The sequence below is a fragment of the Leiobunum rupestre genome, chromosome 10 (assembly GCF_980474605.1).
Source record: "Leiobunum rupestre chromosome 10, qqLeiRupe1.1.hap1, whole genome shotgun sequence".
NCBI lineage: Eukaryota > Metazoa > Arthropoda > Arachnida > Opiliones > Sclerosomatidae > Leiobunum > Leiobunum rupestre.
In genome coordinates, this window is record NC_143393.1 from 8,427,157 (window position 1) to 8,452,423 (window position 25,267).

At 37.8% G+C, this 25,267-nt stretch overlaps 3 protein-coding genes across 4 annotated transcripts in view; 1 reads left to right on the plus strand and 2 right to left on the minus strand.

Moving 5' to 3' along the window:
• The window catches only part of LOC149923553 (putative cationic amino acid transporter), a 166,706-nt gene extending 149,470 nt beyond the window's left edge, over nt 1-17,236 (minus strand). Inside the window, exon 1 of the mRNA XM_090160783.1 lies at nt 17,032-17,236. The gene's annotated coding sequence lies outside the window, so the exon portion shown is untranslated. The remainder of the gene's footprint in view (nt 1-17,031) is intronic.
• A 635-nt stretch (nt 17,237-17,871) lies between these two features.
• LOC149923555 (uncharacterized) lies at nt 17,872-20,100 on the minus strand. 2 transcript variants are annotated; one of them, XM_090160936.1, is made up of 5 exons: nt 19,797-20,100; nt 19,628-19,731; nt 19,424-19,564; nt 19,113-19,368; nt 17,872-19,019 (listed from the first exon to the last, which is right to left on the minus strand). In XM_090160936.1, the coding sequence occupies exons 1-5, from the start codon at nt 20,083-20,085 to the stop codon at nt 17,977-17,979; spliced, it is 1,833 nt and encodes a 610-aa protein (XP_090017062.1). In that variant the 5' UTR covers nt 20,086-20,100; the 3' UTR covers nt 17,872-17,976. The 2 variants fall into 2 exon arrangements, with proteins under 2 accessions (XP_090017062.1, XP_090017061.1); XM_090160935.1 differs by having other exon boundaries at nt 17,872-19,368.
• Nucleotide 20,101: 1 nt separating this feature from the next.
• LOC149923556 (NAD-dependent protein deacylase Sirt4-like) lies at nt 20,102-21,270 on the plus strand. The gene is made up of 2 exons (XM_090160937.1): nt 20,102-20,742; nt 20,809-21,270. The coding sequence occupies exons 1-2, from the start codon at nt 20,188-20,190 to the stop codon at nt 21,175-21,177; spliced, it is 924 nt and encodes a 307-aa protein (XP_090017063.1). The 5' UTR covers nt 20,102-20,187; the 3' UTR covers nt 21,178-21,270.
• The last annotated feature ends 3,997 nt before the right edge of the window (nt 21,271-25,267 follow it).

Sequence of the window (25,267 nt, forward strand, 5' to 3'; positions counted from 1 at the left end):
GCGGACTTTTGACGGTGGCCGCTGAAGTGGTTTGTCATTGAGGAGGCGAAGAGTGTGATGTCTGAGATGGAAAACTTTCGACTCACGCGGGAGAACGAGAAGTCGTTAAGATACTAACTCATCCTTTTCCGTTGGCCTATTTTCCTATTACGGCCTTACTTTTTGGCCTAGCTCTCTCGGCCACTAGCTTTCGCTATATTTTATGACACTATACACTCTCTAGATATTCCATCGAGTATAGAAAACTAGACGCAAAACCATATGTAACATAATTGCTCATATGTAGGCCTCTGTATAACATTTCCATTGAAAAAATTCAATGAGACCTTGTTTCACGCGGAACATACATTAAGCGGACCCAAAAATGCAAAAATGCTTATAATCCTTGCGCTATTGAAAAGGTTACCATGGAAGCAAAATCCCGTGTGCGAGACACGAGCTAAACTTGACATGGGCAAAGCCAGAAACGCGCGAGGAATTCTCACTTACTTCCGTTTCCCATCAGTAAAGTTGATGACGCGTATTTTGTCACGGAATTGTAAGTGACGTAATTTACGTCATATCCCGTGAACAAGGTTTCATTAACGAAAATACTTTTATGGCATACTTATGAGTGATTATGTTACATATGGTAAAACTTATTGCTCACGACAGAAGTGATTCATTGATTTATGATTAGTGGATGGCATTATACAGGGTGTTTCAAAAGGTTATGCAAAATTTTTAGGTTGTAGGGGGTGAGTTGGGAAGTATATCGGTTTTTTTTCCCATTTTCCTACGATGAGTTAAAAGAGCGCCAGAGAGCTTCAAAGTGTGGCCTACTAGCCCCTGGAAGTAGGCTGTAACAAGCGCAAAACCAACTGAACATTGCTGGTCGACCCACTTCATTCAGGTTCTGTAAAACGAACAATACGTTTGTAACGAACTAGTCGCGGAGAAGTTCAAGTAAACAATTAAGTAACGTACCCAGAATGTGCCTGTCTCGCGTAATCGACGATGGACATTGGTAAAAGTCCGTGAGACGGGGATGCGCCGGCTCGGGTACCTTTCCTGGTAGAGACGTTGAGCAGCCAAAGCATTGCCCTCCGCTAGTCCATACGCGAAATGAATATCCGCCAGTTCTTCCGAAGGGAACTCCATTGTTGCAGTTTGAAAGTGACGAGAAATCGCGGTCCATCACGACTTTCAATACTGTTTAAGTTTACAGTCCTTTTTCACCTATCACACGAACCCGAACCTTAATGTTCGCATTTCCCTGCTGCTTGGTTTTGCGCTTGTTGCAGCCTACTTCCAGGGGATAATAATAATCAGCTAGGCTAATACCCTTGGCACCACCTTAGGCCTAAGTCATCAAGCGACTTTTAAAGCCATTGATTCAGGTGGCCGGGTTACAATGCGTAGGAGGGTGGTGGCAAGCCCTGCATGCCACACGATCGAGCCAACAGCTCCCTACACTAACTATTACCGTTAACCTCCACAAGTTTTTATGGAAGGGGAAACCGAAGGGCTCGGGGAAAACCCCTTAAACCAGTGGGGAGAGAACTTGCAAACTCAACGCAGAAGGAGTTGTTTTACCCAGTGCCCCAAGTTGGGTTTGAACCCGGCTCCTCTTGCAGCGAGGCGAAAGTGCTAACCACTCCGCCACCCCACTTTGACGCTCTCTGGCGCTCTTTTATCTCATCGTAGGAAAATGGGAAATAAACAGGCATACTTCTCAACTCACCCCCTACAACTCCTTCAAATTTTTGCAAAACCTTTTGAAAAACACCCTGTATACACGCTTCACTTATTAGACCTAAAAACCTGTGAACACTTTCGAAATACGCGAGAAGCTTCGGACCAGCCGTTAGAGGCGACACTAGCAGCACTCTGAAGCGCGGGGGAAATTTTGACCAGCGGCGGCTATTCTATGCCCGTTGAGGTTGAGCCATTGAACACGCCAGGTTATGTAGCGAAGCGTATATATAGTCTTTGATATAATTCGCCAGCTTGGTTCTGGGAATTGCGGGGATGCCGTGATTTAAAACTGCCAAACACCTTTCGCGTGTTTCAGAACTACCCAAACTAGTAGTAGTCTCCGAATAATGCTCGAAGGGCGCTGAGGATAAATGTTTGCCATTTTCGGTGTGCAGAGAAAACGCTGTTAGACAGAAGATTCTCAGCTGACCAAGAAAAAAAGATAGCAGTGTTGCCGTCCCTTACGAAAATGATTTTATCGAAAATTGGACCGATCAAAAGGTGATAAAAATTTTATCAAATCAAAATTGAAAGAATTCAATATCCAAACTGAAAGATTTGCTCAAATCAGGATCAATCTTGGATAAAATTTTGCTCAAAGCTTGACCATATAAAATATTTGTCAAGATTCATAATTTATCTTTCATCCAACTTTGATCTTTCTTTGATCAAACTTTGATCTTTCATTGACCAAACTTCGATCTTCCTTTGATCAAACTTCGATCTTTCTTTGATCAAACTTTGATCTTTCTTTGACCAAACTTTGATCTTCCTTTGATCAATCTTTGATCTTGCTTGGACCAAACTTCGATCTTCCTTTGATCTTTCTTTGACCAAACTTCGATCTTCCTTTGATCAAACTTTAATCTTTCTTTGACCAAACTTCGATCTGCCTTTGATCAAACTTTAATCGTTTTTGAATATAAAATCTTAATTTAATTTAAGTTAATTAATAACACGTGAAATTATATTTTGCAATTGTGATCATATGTTATTTTAGCTAGTAAAACATTAGCAAATTCCGATCAAGAGGTGATTGATCAAATAAAATTTAGTCAAATTCTGATCAATGTTATTTGAGCACGTAAAATTGTATCAAATTCGGATCAAATAGAACATTATTAAATACAATTTTAACAAACTTTAATCAATTTGTATTTGATCACATTAAATTTTATAGTATTCTGATCAAAGTTTGATCAAAAATATTTTATGAAATAATATTTTGATCAAATAACACTTCTTTTGATCACATTTTGCAAATTTGATCAACCATTTTCATAAGTGTTATTCAGATAAGTATGTTTACAATACACCGTTTCCTTACGAAATTTAAAGGTAAGAATAAATATTTAGTGGTGTAGTATCGACTGCTATCGCCACGCCCTCTTTTGGTTATCGTCTAAAACGATAAATGTAGCGTATTACGCCACCTGAGAGCGAAGGTCAAGCAAGTCGAGATACGTGATTTTGGAAAGAAATTCAAAATTAGAATCCACGAATATTTTTACATTAATTATTTTTAATGTTGCTTTAACTCTCTTTTTAGTATATTTCAATTATTAGATTACTATGGCAATTATTTTAGATGTAACACTTAAAACTCATTTTTTTCTCGGGTAGCGAATAAACTGCGAATTTAGCAAACAGCCTGTATCGTAAAATCTTTTTATGGACAGTTATGATGGATAAATAGAAGATTTAAAAGTTAAATTTATTTTATTAGAATTTTCCTCTTTAATATTAATAATAATATGCTAGGCTAATCACCTTAGGCCTAAGTCATCAAGCTACGTTTCAAGCCATTAGTTCAGGTGGCCGGGTTACAATGCGTAGGAGGGTGGTGGCCAGCCCTTCATGCCACGCGAACCAACAGCTCCCTACACTAACTATTACCGTTAACCTCAACAAGTTTATACGGAAGGGGAAATTCAAGAACTCGGGGAAAACCTCTTAAACTAGCGGGAAGAGAACTTGCAAACTCAACGTGGAAGGAGTTGTTCCGAGTTTTCACCCAGTGCCACAAACTGGGATCGAACCCGGCTCCTCTTGCTGCTAGACGAAAGTGCTATACCACTCCGCTACCCCATGGTAACACGGACCATATTTTATGAACTTCGGGCAAGCGTGGCGCCACCTAGACTCGTTTCGGCCGTGAATGAAAGAGGCGGTAGATAATAAAAGAAATACCCCCAAAATGGCGACTATGACGTAGTGACGTTCCTCCATATTTCCATGACAACGCAACTCTTACATTTGACTTTCATTCCGATGAATTTCTCTAAAGCAATTTCGTTGGCGAAAAAATAAATAACAAATAAAAGAACTCCCCAATTTCTGTAGATGAAGAACTGGTAGATCAGCCCATCCCCGGAGACGCCTTACGATCCTCTAACATGATATCTCCTTTTTTGGTCTTTCTCGGGCCGCTCCAATTGGCAAAAATGACGCATTATGAACGTTTTCATCGTCGTTGGAGTTGGCACCCACGTAAAACCAATAACGCTTTGTCGATACTTTATTCTTGACAAAAAGAGAACCAGGAGTTCCACGATCAAATATTTACCGTGGGAAGTCATTCTTGTTTCGCTTTCTCCGCCTACGCCCTCAGAGTTTCTTTTGTTCGTTCTTTCGTTATTGGTTTATGTATCGTGCCCTCCGCAGTGCTGATTGTTTCTCTTTATATTACGTCGTTGATCAGTCGGAACAACTAACTGAGCTTTAGTCTGGATTTATAAGGGGTATTTCGCGCGTTACGTGTTGGATGCTACACCTATTAATTCCAAGGTGGATTTACAAATTGTTATATATAGATTCTGATAAGGTCACGGGGTTAAATATAGTGTTGTTAATTTTCCGGAAAAATAAAATGAGGAAAAAATTCCAGAAAATTTTCCGCAAATCGGAAAAATAAAAAATTGAAACATAAATTACTTTTTAAAGGTTTTAAAGTTTTTAACTTTTTATCGATAAAATGTCTAATAACAATAAACATACTACAAAACATTAATAGTGTTACATTGTTAATCAGTTTAAACTAGTCTAGAGGTTTAGTTTTACTTTCAGATTCGAAAAAATGAGGCGAAAATGCCGCTTTATTTAAATTTCCAAACAATATATTAGACTAATCATTTAATGAAAACTTTTTTTTTTTATTTTATTCGGAAAAATACGGAAAATTTTCCGGAAAAAAGGCATCGGTCATTTTCCGACTTACAACACTAGTTAAATACAATTCGCCAGTTTCAAATATGTTAAGGTATTTTCAAATACGATAAGTAAAACCAACTTTAATAGTTTTGACACGCGCTTTTATTATACCGCAATTGGCCAAGATAATATCCATAAATAAACAGTTAAATTTTGTCAGTTAATTTATCTGTTACGCAGAGCTCTAGCCCGTACAGACTTGGTAATAATGTTTATCTTCAATATTTTACCGAGAGCTATTGAGATGTCATCAGAAAGAGAAAATCGACTCCTAGCGAGAGACGCTGTTAAAGGTTACTTCAGACCCCTATCCAGAAACCGAAATGGGCTGTCTACATTTTTAAGAGGCGTCTATCACTCGACCCCTCGAGCAGCTGAAATTTCGCCGCTCAAAAATAAAGAGTGAAAAGAGAGCAGCTAAAATTTATTCGCTCAAAAAGAGTGAAAAGAAAGCAGCTAAAATTTCGCCACGCAATAAAAGAGTGAAAAGAATGCCGCTAAAATTTCGCCTCTCAAATAAAAGAGTGAAAAGAGAGCAGCTAAAATTTCACCGCTCAATAAAAGAGTGAAAAGAGAGCAGCTTAAATTTCGCCGCTCACTAAAAGAGTGAAAAGAGAGCAGCTAAAATTTCGCCGCTAAAAAGAAAGAGTGAAAAGAGATCAGCTAAAATTTTGCCGCTCAAAAACAGACTGAAAAGAGAGCAGCTAAAATTTCGCCGCTCAATAAAAGAGTGAAAAGAGAGCAGATAAAATTTTAACACTCAAAAAAGCTAAAATTTCAGCGCTCAGAAACGAGCGAACGCCAGCAGCTGGTTAACAAAAATGCCCATCACTGGTTAGATGGATGATTTTTCGATTTACTTTCTACTCCCGCTAACATCCGTATGATTATATTTTAAAATATATATGACATGACGCAACATAATTTTAAAATTGAATTTAAAATACGGTTAGTATAGACGCGATTCATCCATTGATTACATCAGCAAAAATGATAGGGGCAACCTGATATATTGGGTCTGAAATATCGCATTAATTTTGAAATGCTTTCGTAAATTACAAACGCGTTCCCTTTGATGCGTCCGTCGCTTTTATGACTAATGCATTAACGTCTCTTCCGCCGGGGATCATCTGAATTATTTACCAGCCGATGGCCAAAGATAGGTGACACTAAATAGCGCTCCTTCCTTTCCGGGTATATACCGGAAGCTGTGTAAAATACGTAAGTTTCTAATGGGATCCGATGATACGATTAAGGGATATTTCGTCGAGGGAGTGGTCGAATATTTTAGAGCTACGCTTAAATAGAATAGGCTATCGATTTACGAAACCACCCCAAAAATAAATGGAAAAAAGCCTTTAAATTTTGCCATCCAGAAACCAGGCCATCCTGAATTCCTACGCATTTTCTTTTTGGTCTTTATCGCCAGTCTATTCTATTGGAAAATAACGAAAAGTCGATAGCTGAATAAAAGAACGCCCTGGTTTGTCTTAATGATTTTCGTATTCACCGTACTAAAATGAAGCGCTTTTATCTTCGTTAAAATGTTTAATGGGTAGTTTGCCAGGACTAACAACGAAGGTTTTCCTCATTATAGTTATTTGAAAGAAAGACCAATTTGAATGAAATGGTCTCGGCCATTCTATTTTTAGAGCCGGTAGAAATACCTAGAAATACGGAATTTTTTAGCTTCATTCATTGTTTGACTGGGAATCGTTGACGTATGGTTCAACTTATGGAATGGTTATTGTTGTCGTCGTAACCGTCGTCGGGAACAGTTAATCGAGGACATTAGGTTAAAGCCAGTAGCGGCGCTAAGGGTGGGCTGAAGTGGGCTTTAGCCCCCCTGCATTTCTGAGAGGGGCCACATATTTATATTAAAAGGGCCACATATTCATAATTAAGAGGCCACATATTTTAATTTATGAATTTTCATTATCTCTAGAAATTTGTTTTATTGCCAAGAAACCTTTTTTCTGGAAAAAAATCTTTCCAAATCGATTTGTTTACTCAAAAAGGTAGTAGACCATAAACATATGGATTCGGGAGGAAGGTAGCGGAAATTGAGATAAAGTTGAAAAGAAAGGGCTTATGGGAATTTAGGGAAATATCCCAGGCATGCACGTGTACCCTCCAGGTCAGATACAAGGTCAGTAGGGGGTCCACAAAACGCGACGAGAGCCGCAACAATAAAACGACCTTGCTCTTCTCGCTTCCTGGAAAATTTTGGGTTTTTTCGATTTCACCACTTTTCCGAAATATGGTCAATCCAAGGTTCCCGCTAAGGGCCACAAAATTCTTAGGGGCCACAAAATAATTAGCCCACCTGTGAAAAAACCTTAGCGCCGCTACTGGTTAAAGCAGCGTGTCCAGCGAATTGGAACCCACGTTAGACAGATGGACCTCAACGACATGAAATCGATCAGTGGTGTCATAAGTCTATAATATTGTTCCATAAGTTTGTCACTTATGGGAATATTTTACTGAGAGCTGGTAACGAAGTGACGTCATCACAAGAGAAAAATCTCCACCTAGCGAGGCGCTGTCAAAGGCTACATGTGCGTAAATAGCGCCCCAGCAGACCCCACGCCGCGGGGAGGGGGGCGAGAACTAGGGGCCCCCAAAGCGTTTATGACTAAAATCGATGCTATTTAAAAGGGCCTAGAGTTGTTTTTCGCGGGGGGGTTCCTAATTACGCCACTGTGTGACGCTTTAGTTAGCGGACGCAAAACGGTGACGAAGCCCGTAATGTCTGTCTTGTGAATAGCTCGCAGTAAAACCTTTGCATGTGAAGAACAGGAAGTGTCACACTTATGTAATACACTTATGGTGGTGTATATAACGTTTCGAGATCCCCAACAACGAAACTCTCTAAGCGAAGTTGGTAAATGTATGATGCCATTGTTGATTTATAATGGCTAGTTTGAACTATAAGCAGTAATCTGGGAGGTGTCGCTTAAATGTTACGTCACATATCATAATGCTATACCGGAGTCTAAGTATGGTTTGTTAGATGTAAAACAATAAATAAGTTCGCTTAATTTTGAAAGAACTTTAATAATAAGATTTATACTGCTACTATGATTGATGGGGTTGAGTATATGTCACGTACTCTAATAGCGTTTTCCATTTGATTGCTCAAGATTCGCTCTGAATCTGTCTCTGACGTCATAGATCAAACCCAATCGACTAGAGTAAAACCGCAAATGGAACATTCCATGAACATATTCCTGCGCTTTGTTGTTTTTCGTCTGCTTGTAATTTGAATATTCGCGTCTTGGTCTGCCATTTTGCCAAAAAATCTAAAAGGAACACGCGAAAATTTGCTCCGATCTCGATCCGTTGATCTGTCGAAATCGGCCGATCGGTTTTAGGCGATCTCGGAGCACCCGAGAGCGCGAAATGGAACACGCGAAACTTGATCGGAGCAGATCCGAGCACGCTAATGGAACATAAAATGTTGATCAGAGTGCTCGAGAGCGGTTAAATGGAAAACGCTATTAGTTACGAGGCGGAGGAAGTTGGCGAAAAGTGGCGTTACGTAATTTGTGAACAGCCCCAAATTCACAAACCGCGCCTTCAATAAAACATCTTCAAGGATATCGCCAAGAAGTAATATTTCCGAGAGCCGGGAACTGCAAGTCACTGTTTAAATATGTATGCAACAAGTGTTTCCTTTTAACAAGGTAGCTTTTTTTGACATAATAAGGCTTAGCAAAAACATGACGTTCTGTTTACGTGTGAAAAGTTTCCATTATTTCAACAAGCACTATATAATCATTCCTTGCAGGTCCAGGCTCTTGGAAATATTACTTCTTGGCGATTTCCTTGAAGGATGTTTTATTTAAGTGCTAATTCCGCTTAAAAATCCCAAGACGCGAAAAGTCACAAACAGGAAAACTCTGCAACATACATGATATTACATTGGGATCAGTTTTTCCAGGAAGGTCACTGACTAATGGAGTTAAAACGTGATTTAAAGTTTACATAGAGTCACTTAGAGAGATTTTTGTCAGCTAAGCAGACGCTTTGTGATTTATCGAATGCTTAGCCAACAAAAATCCGTCAGTTAAAGAGCTTCTGGCGTTAGCCGCTACGTGGCTCTATACAAACTGAAAAGGCTAATTGCATTCGCTACCCAAGTCCAGATCTCAAAGATACCAATCTCTCGGCGAGAAGTCAGTGTTCCTCCCCAATGGCGTGAGAAGCAAAAGACGCAATGGCGCGAGCCAAAGACGGGTTTGGTGTCATTCTTGTTTTCCGTCCATAATATGCAAAGAGGGAATGACGAAGGAGACGTCCCTTTCTTTTATAGAAGACGAGATCCGTGTCAAGATCTTGGATAAATAGAACGCCATGTGCCGCCTTTAACAAAAGCAAATCGATATTTTTGCTTGAGGAAACCGAAGTTGAATCGCGAGGGTCTCGCTGCCTGATCACGTAACTGCCATTATAGATTTCTGGCTACTCGACAGCGACACCACCTCGGCTAGATGGCAGCAGGCACGACTTCCGATCGAAAACTATAGCCACTATTTTGCGCAAGCCTGCTCCGGAATGCCTATGTGCGAGCGCGAATTCTGGATCGTCCTTTTCGGGTTTGAACTTGTTGGAACCATTAAGCCCGTTTAATTTTGGGATTTAAGCGCGTTGAGGCGGCGCGTTAGGCGGTCTACTATCAATGTTTTGGATTAACGGTACGTGCTTGGGAGGGAAAGTAGTTGTTGCACTCAAGAATGAATTGAAGTACCCAAGAATATGGGGCGATACTAATAATCTCTGGTTGCGCCATGGCATACTTTCGTCTACTTTAAAATAACAAAACGAAACATAAATATGGCTATCATTGCTATGAAAAATTTGGTGTTTTTTTTCGCTTGTCCGAGGACAAAAACAGGATGGGTTTAGAACCTCTTCACATGTGGCAAGCTTTTAATAACGAAAATCCAATTGTTGAATGCTATTTAAAAATTTCGTCAAGACCGAATTGGAGTAAAATGACGTCATATGGCTATACTTTTTAACCTGCTCAAAAAACCCAGAAGAGGTTAAAAAAAAACCACCTAGTGTTACGAAAAATCTAAAGAAAACGAACTTTCGCTACAGGGTATGCGAATGTAGGGTTTGGCCACCGTTTGGAAGCTCTGCAGTTCCATATTGAAGGTAAGTTCATTAATTTTAGCGCAGTCTTTGATGTTATTGAGGGTCTAGGAGCCAATTTGAGAATAGATTTGGTGGGCTGGTAACACTGCGAAATCTACTTTAATGATATATTAAACATTTTACGTCTGCCGGGAGTAGTGGCGTACTCCTGTAATCCCAAGCGTCTGGGAGGCAGAGTTTGTGGATGGCCGTTTGAGGAGGACCACCAATCCCCCAACGGATGGTCGGAATACTTCCGCCACGGGTGTCCCCAACCCTGTCCCCTGGCCGTTACCCATATCTCGCCCTGATTAATCAAATGGATGAGAGGACTGAATTGTCCCACACGTCACAATCGACTAAAAAAAACACTCATTTTACGTCTAGCCGCACTGTACTACGGCAAAAACGCCGACGCAGCTATTCCGCATTAGGCATAATCAGAAGAAAATAGGGGAAGTACGTATCTGTAGCTTTGAGCCATAGAAGTCGTCGTGTGACCCACGAAAATGCCTTTTTACGCATAATAAACCAAACTGAAAAAGTAGTTCCACTTTTGTTTTGATTCAACTCGGCTATAAACGACGAAAGCAAATACACCTTAGCTCAATTAGCAGAGAATGAGAAGGACATTATGTTACAATTGTTCTATTTAAGAAAAATTGATTTTTTAAACGATGTATTCATCCGCGATTTCCCGCCAAACCGTTTTGGCGCGAAAATTCGTGAAAAGTGACGCCTTTCCAAAGCTGACTAGAAGCGTACTTCCCCCTATTTTCTTCTGGCATAATATATTTTTACGTCGACGCTAGCCGTCGTGTGGTTTTTGCCCTAGTAAGAACCAGCTCTTAAGCTTTAGTTCCAACATTCATTATTTTTCACGTGCTAAAGTTGAGAAACGCGTTTAAGACTGGTTTTCACTAGACGCAAAAAATCGTCTAAGGCCTAACACAATTTCTTTTTTGCGTCAGCCACTCAGCCTTCGCCGCCGCCGCTGCATTTTCTCTCTACTGAAAACCAGCTTTAAGCGCTGAAACGTTTTATTTATTTGATCACCGAGTTGAATATTAAGTTTAGTAATAAGGGTAGACTTTTTTTGAAAAAAAAAACTCCTGTTGCGCGATATTAAATGACGCCAACGTTTGCGAATCTCGAGTGGGGAGAAAATCGATGGATTTTCGAGATACACCCTGAAGGGTGTCCAAACCGCAAAGCTTATACCTCGCGGAAACCAAACCAGTCGTGTTTACGTTGTGGAAGAACCCGCTTCCATTCGACTTTCGCTTCATCAACTCATTGTTGTGGAATTTGGAACAAAAATTCTAATGGCTAGCGACCAGCCCCTGATACGGGAATGTATTGCGATTAGAAATTCCAACGCTGAAAGAGAGAAATGAGATCCAAGAATCGTTCTAGCGAGCGTAAAACGAGATAATTTAAGTCTGCCTGTCCACCTACTTCGGCCTTTGTTTTGCTAATGGAAAACTAGGCTCCCATTTTTTCTAGGAACTACCGGATTACATTTGACTGGGTCACTTGAGTGTACGGGTTAAATTTTTCGTCTCTTCACCAACAATTACTATTGGTTCGCCATTGAAAGCTAGATAGGCTATAAGTCACATGCAGAGCTATAAGTCACAAATTGACTTGGCCCTTTTACCACAAAATAATGTAAGAAATGTAAATAAAAATAAATATGATTTGAAAAATATGTAGCGGCTAAAGTAGACGCTATTAATTTTTTTCTCATCGTTATTCGTAAATTTGATACTTGCATTTTAATATATTTTGCATCGATGGCTTAAATTTTGATAGGATTTCTTATGGAAAAACGTTCTGATGACTTTTTAATTTGTCTGTAGCAGACGTTGGATCATAGGCGCAACATCGGAAAAGCTAGCGCCGTTACGCCACCTAGACTCGTTTCGGTCGCGAATACCTATCAGCTCAGCCTTTGCCTTAACCAGCTGCCGAACGTAAGGTCTTTTAATGTCTAGGGAATGGATTAACCAATCTCTAAGATTTCCCCGCCCAATGGTTTTGAATTCCGCTCGAGGGTTTCATTGAAATAGGCGCCAGGTTTATTTCAATCTGCGAAAACTGCAACCCGCGAGACTCCTCCCCTGCCCGAAATTTAATTTTCACCGTTTTCTAGATGCTTTAAGCCCTTTGGCCGTCTTAGGTTGAATTAAAACTACGGGGCTTACTTTCGAAATATCCGAAATAAGTCAAATTACTCTTGAGGAAAACTTTCAAACAAGAAGACGCATTCGCTTTTATCTTTGAAGTTTTCGTAAAATAAACTAAACTTAAATTTTGCACAGATATTTGGTAATTGAATTTCTGGTATTCTGGTAGCTGCCTGTTTAACAATTTCAAAGGGGCTCATTTAATTAAACTACGGATCTAGACAATTTAAGTCTATAATTAATTAAGAATAAAGAAGTTAACTTTGATTAATTTTGATGGAATAAATTAAGCCGATTTTCGATATAATAGATTGAATTTTTAATAAGTTTAAAGTGTTGGTTGCACGAAATTTTAGCTATGGCTAATTAATGATTCCTTAGAAAGAGCAAACATTTTATAGCAAGTACAGAAAATTTCATCAACATCGGTTAAGTGGTCTTTGAATTATTAAAAAAGAAGTCGAAATGATGGAAATCGAGTTTTTCGGCGAATTTCCAGACTTCTAAAATTCTTCTCGGCACCCATGACGTCAGAAAATGCGAAGCGTATCATTGGCTAATTGTCTGTAATACATTTATTTACATCTGGGATTAAAAGCGGGTTGATTTAACACCCAGGAAAAAGTCCTACGCAGTAGTAATTGAAATAGGCATACACAAGCTTACGTAGTAGAAAAACGATATGAAACCGAAGCCTCCTTGTAAATTCTTCTTAAAACGTCGGGTCGCGCGCGCCGCGTAGCGCGGGCGTAAAAAAAATATTTCGATAATAAGCCTAATATTATGATTAAAAACCTCTGGTTTGAAAACTTGTACAAGTAAACAGAATCCCTCCACTTCAGTTCCTTCTATTTTAGGAATAAAGCTACAGCTTTGCCACAAATTGCTCGTGCTACGGACGAGAGAAATTCGCCGGAAATTTCAGGATTTTGGGGAGCGAAAAAGGTCGGTTTCGGACTCAAAGTTAATTCACTTAGGCTTGGAAATTTGTTTCGACAATGACATTTTTGGAAAGAGAACGTCCTGGGCTTCAAAACAAGCCCGCATTCATTCGTTTTTATAACTATCGATTTTTCGTGCAACCAACACTTTAAACATATGTAACATAATTACTCATAAGTGTGCCTCTGTTTACCATCTCTGAAATAAAATTTTAAATGAGACCTTGTTTCGCATCCACCAAATAAAATACGGACTAACGTCGCGTAAAACTGGTTTTACCTTCCTTCCCTCCCCACCAGAACTAGTTTTGATGACGATAAAAGCGTCATCGACTGGGAAGTGACGTCAATTACGTCATATCCTTGCAACAAGGTCTCATTGAGGTAAAGTTATTTCTGGCACACTTATGAGTAATTATGTTACATATGGTTTAAATAATCAAGCGATAATGATCGCCTAAATTGAAATTTATAACTAAATTAATCGCCTTATCTTAACATAAGTAACGTAGTAAAGGTAAATATGTTCCTAGTGTACATTTTTTAAAACATGTTTATAATGACTCCGAAAAGTATCGAAATGGCCCCAATCTCTGGACTATATTTGCAGGAAAATTAACGCTTACTTTGGATAAAAATTAATTGTTGAATTAGAACATAAAATTGACTATTAAAACACTTTCTAAATGTAATATTTTTTTAATTTTCTTTAAGTTTATCAACATTAACCTATTTTTTCTAATAAATATCGTATTGGTTGAATTTGAATTTGGCTGACCAATGGCAAAAAAAAAACAACAAAGACTAAAAAATTACACAGATTATGAAAATGCTAATTCTAAAAAGGTATCTAAAATAATTTCAACCGGGACTTTCAAGGGAGGTGTGACCGTGTGAGGGGTCGGAATTCGATTCAAAAAACGTCATTGAAACGTCATTATCTGGAGTGTAACTTTGTAAATGTGAGCGAATGACGCATTTTTAAAGAACTTCTCCCCCCACAGCTCTCCCTTGAAAGTCCCTTATAGTTAGGAGCAACAAATTCAGCACCCAACACAAGAAGAACGCAACCCGTCAAAATTCGTGCACTTTCTTGCGTACATTTTCCATGGGTTAGACGCTTTAGCGCCTGCTGCCGTCGGATGGGGAAAATTTGGAAATTGTATTCCCCCTTTCCATAAAACGTTCAGCGTAAAGGCTCGTCCAATGAAATTTGTACACAACACTGCGTTAGCGTGATTTTTAGGGCTAGCTGCGTTCTCCTTGTGTTTGTTGCTCCTAGCTTAAAGCAAGGCGCATTTATAGGGCGCTATCACAAAGATACTTAAAACCCTAACTGTAACGTTCCCGTACGCCGCGCCACCTCATTTGTTGTACGCAATGAGTCCCTGTAGGATCGCCGCTGACATATCTCCGTTGATTACTGGTGTCACTATACGAATCATAGCGCCGTCGGAATAATGCGTTTTCCGCGAAGATAGTACCAAACGTCGTTCGTGACTCTCTCATCGTGGAAATATCCATACTCCTACTCTACGGCCACGTCCGACGACTCAAAGCGTACACAACGAAGACGCAGTCTTTACCACTCCTCTTTTTTGACCAGGCCTGTCAGGTGTGGTCATCGCTTACATTGTTTCCATATCTCGGTTGGCGACGTCAACTGGCCCGCTCGAGCCAGATCATTTTGTATGCTAGGAAATGAGATACGGGCTTTCGCTCTGTCGCCCGACTCGTAGATCCTAATATGGCTCGCCAAAACAAATCTAATATAGGGGGTCCCAGATATAATCCGCGCCCAAGTTTAGTTGTCTGGAATGTATTATACTCTCAGTGAATACGCGATGTGTTTCGCCGGACACAAAGATTTACGGTCCCCGGGAGATTTTGCTCTATTTTGAATAAAGTTTAATCGGATTTCTGGCTGGGCAAATTGCGTTTGCCTAACTTTTATAAACCCCACCGTTAGGACTGAATTCAATGTCGATTTGCGAATTAATTCGCCAGTTTGTTAATAAACGTGGAAATGAAATGAGAAGATTTTTTCTCAAAACCAGTATTTTTAGGTCCAATTGTCATTTATTACTTACGAAACTTTATAATGATCAAGTAAGTCTGGAATTATTTTAAATTTGTTTTGGGTTTAGTCCCTTTTTATTATGGACTTTTCTACCTTTTCGCGTGAATTATCATTTTTTGCATTGCAGTTCGTAGGTGGTTCTTATTAACTTAACTTTTCGTATATTTTATTCTCCACCACTGTCCCACTATTTTACGTTGCTATGCAACGGGTTTTTAAATTTTTAATGACTAGGATTAGCTTTTCTTTTCGGCTTAGTCGCGTACCAACTAGATTCCCCGCACGATACTGATAAGCCCCAAATAGGATGAAACCGGTCTACCTTTGAATGTTATGACTATTTTATTTAATTTTTAAAACGTTTTTGACTCGAATAATTTGATGAATTGATTGGTTTATTTAAGTTGGATTTTTATTTTTTTTTATAATATAAATTAATAGATCTATTATTAACTAAATGATACTTTGGCAAACTAAAATTCAAAATATTATATAATAAATTTAATCATTATTTAACAATTTGACATAATGTTAAATAAATTTAATTATAATTTAACAATTTGATTTGTTTAGGCTAGCTTTGAATTAAATTCAACATAATGTTAAATAAATTCAATTATAATTTGTTCAGGCTCGCTTTGAATTAAATTCAACATAACGTTAAATAAATATAATTATAATTTGTTCAGGCTCACTTTGAATTAAATTCAACATAATTTAAAATAAATTTAAATGTCTCAATTAAACGAATAATTTACGAATATCGAAGAAATTGCTTCAATGAAAAAAAAGTATTTCCAAAACATAGCCCAGGGGTCCAAATATAATATGTCCTTCAATTCTCAAGCATTCATCTTCAATTTATACGGGCTTCATTTGCATACCCAAAAATAAACTAAAAAGAAATTGAAGAGGGTAGTTGAGACCCTTACTCCGAAATCGTCTCAAATCAATCGGGATGAGATGTAAATTCCAACTTAGCTCCGGATGGAAGGGGAGCTCGGTCTTTCCTCGACCATCCTCGACCCTATACCATTTCCGATATCATTTGAAAGATAATTGCATATTTTGGATTGTAATTGTTCTGTCATTCAAAAGCTAGAATTTACTTACATCTTCGCGGATAGATATACGTGTATTTCAAATAATGAGTATGATAGACATTCTTTAGACTCGTTAAGAGTTTTAATTTTCTCACTAATTGGTAAGTCTTAATAGTTTATGGATTTTTACTACTTGGGCGTAACTTTAAATGTTCAAAATTTAAAAAAAAATTAACTTGACGAATTTCTGACTACGCTTCTAACACCTATTAATTTTAGAACTATTTTAACGCATTTTATACCATTTATGAATATAATAGAAAAGCTATTAATAAATTTTATTAACTTTAAAGTATGTAAAAAAAACGGTAAAATAGTCCTATTTTTTCTGTTTTACGCGATACCTCCTAGCTTTCTAAAGAGGTTAATCCCACGAGCTCCGCTCGTAAGCCATCCCTAAGGGGGTCGTACGATCATTTACAAATGAACGACTAATTTGATGTAATATGATATAAAATTGCCGTTTAAAGCACAATACATTAGATACCAAGTGATCAATACACGCCAACTACAATAATATAAAAAATCCAAACTATGTAAAAGATATACAACAATATTTGACCCTCCGCATAGACTTAATACCGCGACCATTTTTATTTTAATTAAAAATAAACAAAGAAAATCCTTACCCGAGTTGAAAGAGGATTGTAAGACGGAAAAGGTTAGTATTTGGAACGATAGATCAGCAGATTTATTCAAAATTTCGGTTATTTAGTAAATGGGAAGAAAATTCCTTGATTTCCAGCTCCGATCGGTTCGTCCTCGGTGATGATGGAAGCTTCCCCGCTTAGCTCCGATTTCCGCGGCGACACCACCTGACGGCCATCGCGCGAGTGAAATCGAACGTATTCTGGCATTCCTGCCCTCCCTATTCGACCCGGATGCGCCTTTCCACCGAAATTCGTCCCCTTTCGACAAAATAAGGACTCACATTTTCGATTTCTCAAAGTGTTTACTACGCTATCGCCATCTACATACGGTTTTATTTAATTATTCTATTAATTTTAAATATGAGAAGACGCTTCCTCTACTGGATGGAGTTACAAAAACAATTTAAGTTATTATTGTAATATTATAATTTAAAATAATTTAGAAAAAAAATACTTTTTGTAATATTATAATTTAAAATAATTTAGAAAAAATACTATTTGTAATATTATAATTTAAAATAATTTGGAAAAAAATACTATTTGATAGAGGATTTCTTTTGTTATTTTATATCATTCAAATAAATTTTTACTAATCTTAGTCGAAAAAATCCGCTTTTCAGATACCAAAACATCTTTTTAAAATTTTTGGGTAACAGTAGATCAAAAATAGACCAAAACGCCTGTAAAGGTGTTCCAACGACGGCGCTCCAGTGTTCAGCGAAAAGTTAAATTAAAGGGGTACATAATGATTTTCTTCCAAATACACATTTTTTTCCTACCTGGATGATATGATATGGTGAAAAATAGTTCAATACGAAATAGCATGATATGAAAAATTTATTTTCAACGAAACAGAATAACCATACACTTTCTTTTGTACAGATTTAAAATACAAGCATTTTACATACTTTTACAATGACAGTTCTAACTTTCATCCTCAGGAATGCTTAAAGCCAAGCCCTGCGTAATTTCTTCTAACCGTTTAGTTATTTCAACTAATCTCTTAACATCGCCGCATTTAAAACTCATGTTATGAATTTGATTCAGCTTATTTCGAACTTTATCTTGAGCCCTAACAATATCTTCCAAACTATACGCTAATCTACTGCCCTGCTTTTTCTTGGGTTTGGCCACATTAACGTTTTCCACACTCTCTGCGGGGGCAGGTTGAGAGTTTCTCGTTGGGCGTGGCAAGCTCGCAACTTCACCATCAACTTTAGATTCGGGTGGTTTATAAATTCTCGCACTTTTTTGAGTACAGATTGGTGCAATTTTCAATTGTACTTTACGCGGCGGTGAAGACTCTCTAGATTCTCTTCGCTTTTCCTTGAATTGCGGTTTTTCCTTCGAGGGTAGCGGTTTTATTGGCAATTCCATCACTCGATCTTTACCAATTTTAGTGTGTACTTTTGGTCTGTCTAGTTGTCTTCTAAAATCGGGGGGTTTGGGTCGATCTTGAGGTTTAAGTTTTTCTTGAGGTTCAGATATTTTAACCTTTTCCTGATCTTTAAGCTTTCTCTTCTTAATTTTTTTTTCTTTCTTGGGAGTAGCTGTCGGAGTAATGGAGATTCCCGTAAATTGGGTATTTAAATCTATATTTAATGTGGAACTCATATTGTTTACATTGAAACTAGAATTACGCATAGGAGAAAGTAAACTAGGTTCGCTACACAGTTCAACACTAGGGCCCGTATGCATGTCCAAACTGGGTACGGTATGAAGTTCTACGTTAGTTTGAGTGTGAAGGTCTATATCAGAGGCGCTTAGCAAACACGCGGCCGCATCCATTAGATTTTGAATATCACTGTGGCTTTCTGATAAGTTCATATTCTCCATGTTCCCGTTGGTAGTGGAAGTAACAAGACTGGATTCGTTTGTTGCAATTGGGATATTATTGTTGAGAGGGTCCAAGATGGAATTTACGGCTTGCAGTAGAATTGACGATCTGTGATCTTCGAAGTTGGTTCCTGATGTGGAGGAGCATTCCATGTTGTTTGGAATTATCATTTCAGTGGTATCTGACCAATGTTTACTTAATAGAGGGCTATCACTTTGCTTACGTTTTTTGGGACTAGGTGTGCTTTTTTCTTTTTTAGCGTTTTCATTTGAGATATTCTTCGCTGAACGTTTTCCTGATTTCTTTTCAGTTTTGATTGTCGCAGTCACTGGGCTGTTCCCTTTCTTCTTGTATACTCTCTTGGGTTTCTTTCTTTCAAAATGATTCAACTTTTTGTAATTTGGAACACCAATTACGTAGCGCATTTTGAAAGCTGGAGGGGTAGGAGACATCAAGGCATGTTCTACCAGCAATATTATCTATAAAAATTTGACTTAAATTCAATAATTTAGGGCTAGATAGGTATTTTGCTACCTGCTTTTTGTCTTTCACTTTCGGATCATCTCTCAGTATTTTATAGTCTTCAAACAACTTAATGACTTTTAGATGTATTTTTACAATGTTGTCTTTATTTTTATCCTTTTTGTCAGGACTAAGGTCAATATCTGTTTCACACTGTGGGAATTTTAGACTATTAAAGACAATATAAGAAAGATAATCATACCCAAAGAAATATACTTCTTTAAATGATAAAATTAGGGTTTTTTCATCTTCCAAAATGAACGGTGATCCGTAGCTAATTTTATGCTCTGCGTTGACTCGAAATTCAAACATAAGATTAGCTGAAAACAGAAGTGAGCATTACTACCATATTTTTACAGGATAAAGAAATTCCATGATGTTATACGTTTGTTTTCGTTTTCCAAATCATTTCCTTTCGCTTTTAAAAGTTTAACCACCTTGGTTTTACAAGGAACTTCTTCAATAAGTAAGCCTTGGCTAATGATCTTGTTTACGAATGCCCGAAAATCATTATCACCGTCTATGTAACCGTACAAAGAGCTTTTACTTTCTTGTTTACTGTTTAAAAATATGTCTAAAATATCTAAAATCGTCCAAGATTCATTGTCAGAATTTTGAAAATTTTCGTTATTGGACATGGCGATAACGGTATCGCCTTTACAATCCGCCGCCATTATTTGTATAGGGCGCTTTAATTCGCCCTTTTGAATTTTCGAATAAAAGGTCAAGGGTAAACACGTGTTCGTGTAACATGCTGGTTTTTGATAGGTTTGGAAATGATAAATTCGCGTATATACGAGCAATTTAGAAAACTAATTTCCACCACAAACAGAGTTTCTCATATTGAAAAATACGTCCCAAAGCATACATCTTTAATGGTAGAAGATTTAAACAAGTTTCAAGAGTTTATAAATGCGCATAGGTCAATAGCAATAATAACAGGCGCTGGTTTATCAACTGAAAGTGGTATTCCGGATTATAGATCGGAAGGTGTTGGACTTTATTCGAAGAGTAATCATAAGCCTATTAGATATCAGGCTTTTATTTCAAACGAGAAAGCTAGAAAACGATATTGGATCAGAAACTATATTGGCTGGCCATACTTTTCTTCTTTGCAACCTAATGAAAGCCATTTGTGTCTTAGTAGATGGCAAAAAGCAAATAAAGTTAATTGGATTATAACACAGAATGTGGATAGGCTTCATTTTAAAGGGGGATCTGAAAGGGTTATAGAACTACATGGATCATCGTATACTGTAGAATGTATCAATTGTCATTATAGTTTCCCCCGTATCCTGTTTCAAAAGATTCTGGCTGATCTAAATCCTGAAGTAAGTGTACGTACTTAAATTCTGTTTTGCATTTCTATAACGTACAAAAGTTTCGCCTTAATTTAGATAAAACTATTTGCCACCGAGATCAGACCAGATGGGGACACTGATGTAACGGAGGAAGAGAGTAAAATTTTTACTGTGCCTAATTGCTCAAGGTGCAATGGTCTATTAAAACCAACTGTAGTTTTCTTCGGGGATATAGTAGCGAAGGAAAAAGTGGAAAGAATTAGGAATATAGTGATAAACTCCGACGCTTTATTAGTTTTGGGCTCTTCTTTAGAGGTTCTTTCCTCTTACAGATTTGTAATTGGAGCTCATGAAGCTGGTATTCCAATATGCATTGTTAATATCGGAAAGACAAGGGCTGATGATTTAGCTTGCCTAAAAATTGAGACTCGATGCAGCCCCTTACTTTCCAAAATTGTGTTGTAAATATTAGAAATTGAGTTTCTTTAAAATTTCATTATTTATAACTAAATTCGTTCGAATCAATGTATTTGAATTTGTAAAATAATTTAAATAAAAAGTTGGGTCGAAATAAAGGTTACAAGTTTTTAAGTAATTTCAATTTTTTTAATTAGTTACACAGATGGCGCAAGCGAGACGATGGTTTTTAGTTCGAACTCAGATTATAGATGGAGGTAGTGCCGTGGTAGTGCGTTGCTTTCGCTCTTTTATAAAATCCATAGTCCTTGCTGTTAAATTGAATGATATAGTTTTAACTTGCTATTTATCGGCTCTTCAATATTTCAGAAAAGTGCCTAAATAACTTAAAAGTAATATTGAGGAATTTAACCCATATTGAGAAAATGACCAAACTAGAGAAAGTGGATCATCAACAAAAATGCCCAAATCCGATTGCAGACCGAATTAAAACCGTTTAGTAGTTTCCTTTGAAGTTATTTATGGAACAATGGCGACAATTATAATTTCCCACGTATGATGTCTTTGACCTCGTGAACTAAAGGCTAAATACCATCTTAATAAACGGTTTTTTCTGTTGATGAAAGTTCAGAAATTTAAATTAAACCCATCTACTAGTTAAGAGTAATTGGTATGACTAATGGCAATCTTTGTATTCAGTGTAATGTTTCAGTAACGGCGAAATGGAGAATATAAATTAAGTAGAAAAAAGCATCACGACAAACGTAATTTTCGAATAATTATAATACAAAAGAATTTTACCTGTGGCCTCCATTAGCATTAGTAATTTAAAACAACTTGATAAAATTCTTCGAAATATTACATAAAAAGGCACGATTCGTCGTTCGAAGTCTAAAGATTTTTGCAATAAGTTAGCTCTAATGCAATTCTGCGCGTGGGCGTGTAGAAAATGATTTATTATTACTCATAGCATACTCGCACTCTTATCTACGATCGTAAACCCAATTCAGTCAAAGGCAGCGGGTTAGAGAAAGCCTGTTAACGTTACCCCATCCTTTCAATAATTTAACCTACTAGCAGTACTAGGTCTACCCCGGGAAACGAGCTATAGAATTTTAATATTTTCTCACGGCTGGATATTATTCCACGTAAACACATCCCCACTTCGTCTTTCGGAATCTATAAGAAGGTTTATAGGGATACCTTTGCTGAAGATGTCGGCCGTAGTTCGAAGGCAGGGCGGGGTGGGAGAAATATGGCGACCCTAGCCTTCGGTAATAGAGGTAATGACGTCACAGGAAAGCTACCTATATTTGCAATTCAAACTATTTAATTTCGTCTGGATGACGTTAGTGGAAAGACTTAAGACGTAGTCACGTAGATTAGAAACCGTAAATTAAAACTTTAGTTTTTGGCTGCATCTCCGCCTGCTAAAAGATTACGTTTAAAAATCCCAAAAGAGGCCCGTTTGGGAATATGAAAATTCGGGGAAAGGTCATATCTGGATTTTGTCTATTTCCAGATAACAGATCTTTATGTGTTTTTGGAAAGAGAGAAGTTAAAGAACCATCGCCCACTTACGATTCGCGCGTGTAAATGGTTTCTTTTTTCAAGCAGCGTTGCCAGCTCCTTAAAATCAAATTATCGTCCCATGGATAAAGAAAATTATCGATTTCAGAAAACAATTATCGTACGCCTGAAAATTTGTTGTAAATTTTAATTTTGTAGGCATATTGACGTTGAACTTAGTCGAAGCTAGAAGCAACAAACACAAGGAGAACGCAGCTAGCCTTTAAACACGCTAACGCCGTGTTGTGTACAAATTTCATTGGACGAACCTTTACGCTGCAAGTTTTACGAAAATGGGGAAGAAAATTTCGGAAATTTCCCCTTCCGACGGCAGCCAAAGCGTCTAACCAATGAAAAATGTACACAAGAAAATGCATGACTTTAGACGGGTGGGGTGCTGTATTTGTTGCTCCTAGGTCGAAGTAATTATGGTACGTCTGGCAACTCTGTTTTCAAGCATCGTATTCAATTAGGTGCTTAAGGGCGTTTGTTTCCAACATCACCCGTATCTATAGGTACAACTTCCTTATCTAATTCAATATAAAGATTGTACATATCAACAAGGAAGTAAAAATCTGGAGAGAGTCTATAAGAATGATCGAATACGCGTTCCAACTAAATCATTTTCTAGTTTGCCTCATAATTTTCCGTTGGTAGGTACGCACCTACTTGTTTTTATGACCTATGAGACTATGGCCTCTAACATTCTTCAGTTTTTATGTTAGTAAGACTCACCAATTTTGGCCATGAAATAAATGGTGTTCTGCCCCGACAGCGCATCGTAATTAGGAGGATTTCTCTCCCACTAGACCCTCTATATGGAGTATAAAGTCTTTTTCAAATTCGCACTCCAGTATTTTACAAGAATATATCTATTTCTACTTGTACCCGAGGTGTTCATTGCCGATTTTGTTCGAAGTCAGCCGTAATGTAGACCTATATGAGATATGAAATTTCCCTAAAGGAGACGTTGCACTACCCATTCCATTTGCCATGGCAACCGAAAATGTTCTTTAGTGATCTTGTTTGAACGAATCATCTTCCAATAACTTTGCATTAGGCGGTAAAACTTGATGCCAAGAGCGCTCCTAATCAGGGTTTTAACTTGGACATAAGGCACTAGTCACGGACACGGTATTTGACTACCAAAATTAATCGAAATCTGGGGCCTCACTATTCAATTTGATTAGTGAAAAATGTACCTAAATATTCATAAATTATGGCGTATCATAAATTCATCATTCATCAATCCCATTTTATTAAAAAAGAATGTGATCGGTCCAAGTCATGTAACTCAAGTGATAATAAATTCCTATATTAATTTGGACGGGTTTTCATACCCCCATTTTTACCCCCACTAGTCAGTGAATACTAAAATAAATTAAGATAGGCAGCTCACTAGTCAGGCTGACTACTAAAATAAATATCCTTATGTCCAGCCCTGCTCTTAATAGCAAAAACACGAATTTAGTTGATACGACCATCTCTGATGCGACTTCGTACGTCCTATTTTCTACTCCCTTTAAAGAATAATTTAGTTTGAAGCTTTTGTATGTTTTATTTCTTTTGTAAGAGAAGGAGAGTGGGTACTTAGAAAGCACTTGTGTAACTGTAAGGACCACCGAAAGAAAAATGTTTCCGTTAGAAATAACGAATAATCTCTAACGGTTTTCTCGTTTCTTCCGTCGCCAGCAACACTTTGTCGCTTTGAAGGAAATGAAAAGCTGATAAAAACGTAAAACGACACTTTACGTTAATAAAATTATTATTATCAGCCTAGTTTACTAATTATAGAATGTTCTTACCCATGCACGAATTAAAATCGGTGATTATTGCAACTATAAATGAAACGCCTGTAAGGTAAATTTACCACCCAAACTGGAATTTTGCATTCCTATATTTGCCAAACATATATTCAATACCAAGAATGCGTATTTAGGTACCTAAGTATATGGGGCTATAGCATTACCCCAAGCTACTACCTTCGAATACTATGTATCAAATGTTCGCCTACTTTTTAATCACAAAACGTACACATAGAGGGCGATTTTCTGTGTTTGAAAATAGTGGTTTACTCAAGTATTGTTCCGCTTATCTCGAATTTATATGATAAAATGGCCATTGGTAGCCATTTTTGGAAAAGGTTTTTACCCCAACTCGAGCTATTCGATACCACAGAATTGGATGTCCTACGGTTACTCTTCTTACAGGCCAATAGTATCCACTTAAGTGCCACGAAGTATCAAAAGCAAAGTAGCAAACGAACTTTTGCCACAAAGTATTCCGAGTGTGGGGTAGAGAATATCTCACAGTCCCAAAATCTTCGCTACGCCCATACATCGGCGGCTCCGGCTTCCAGTCTCTGGCCTCCAAGACCGGAGACCCGCGATCTCTATGGAGACGTGAGACCTCTAGTCAGGATGGTGACTGGAGACCGGATACTTCTAGTCGCGATGGAGACTGGAAGCCCTAGAGAACCGGAGACTGGAGGCCCAACCTTCCATTGGAACCTGGAGGACTAGGACTGGAGGCTCAACCTTCCAGTGGAGACTGGAGGACCAAATTGTCA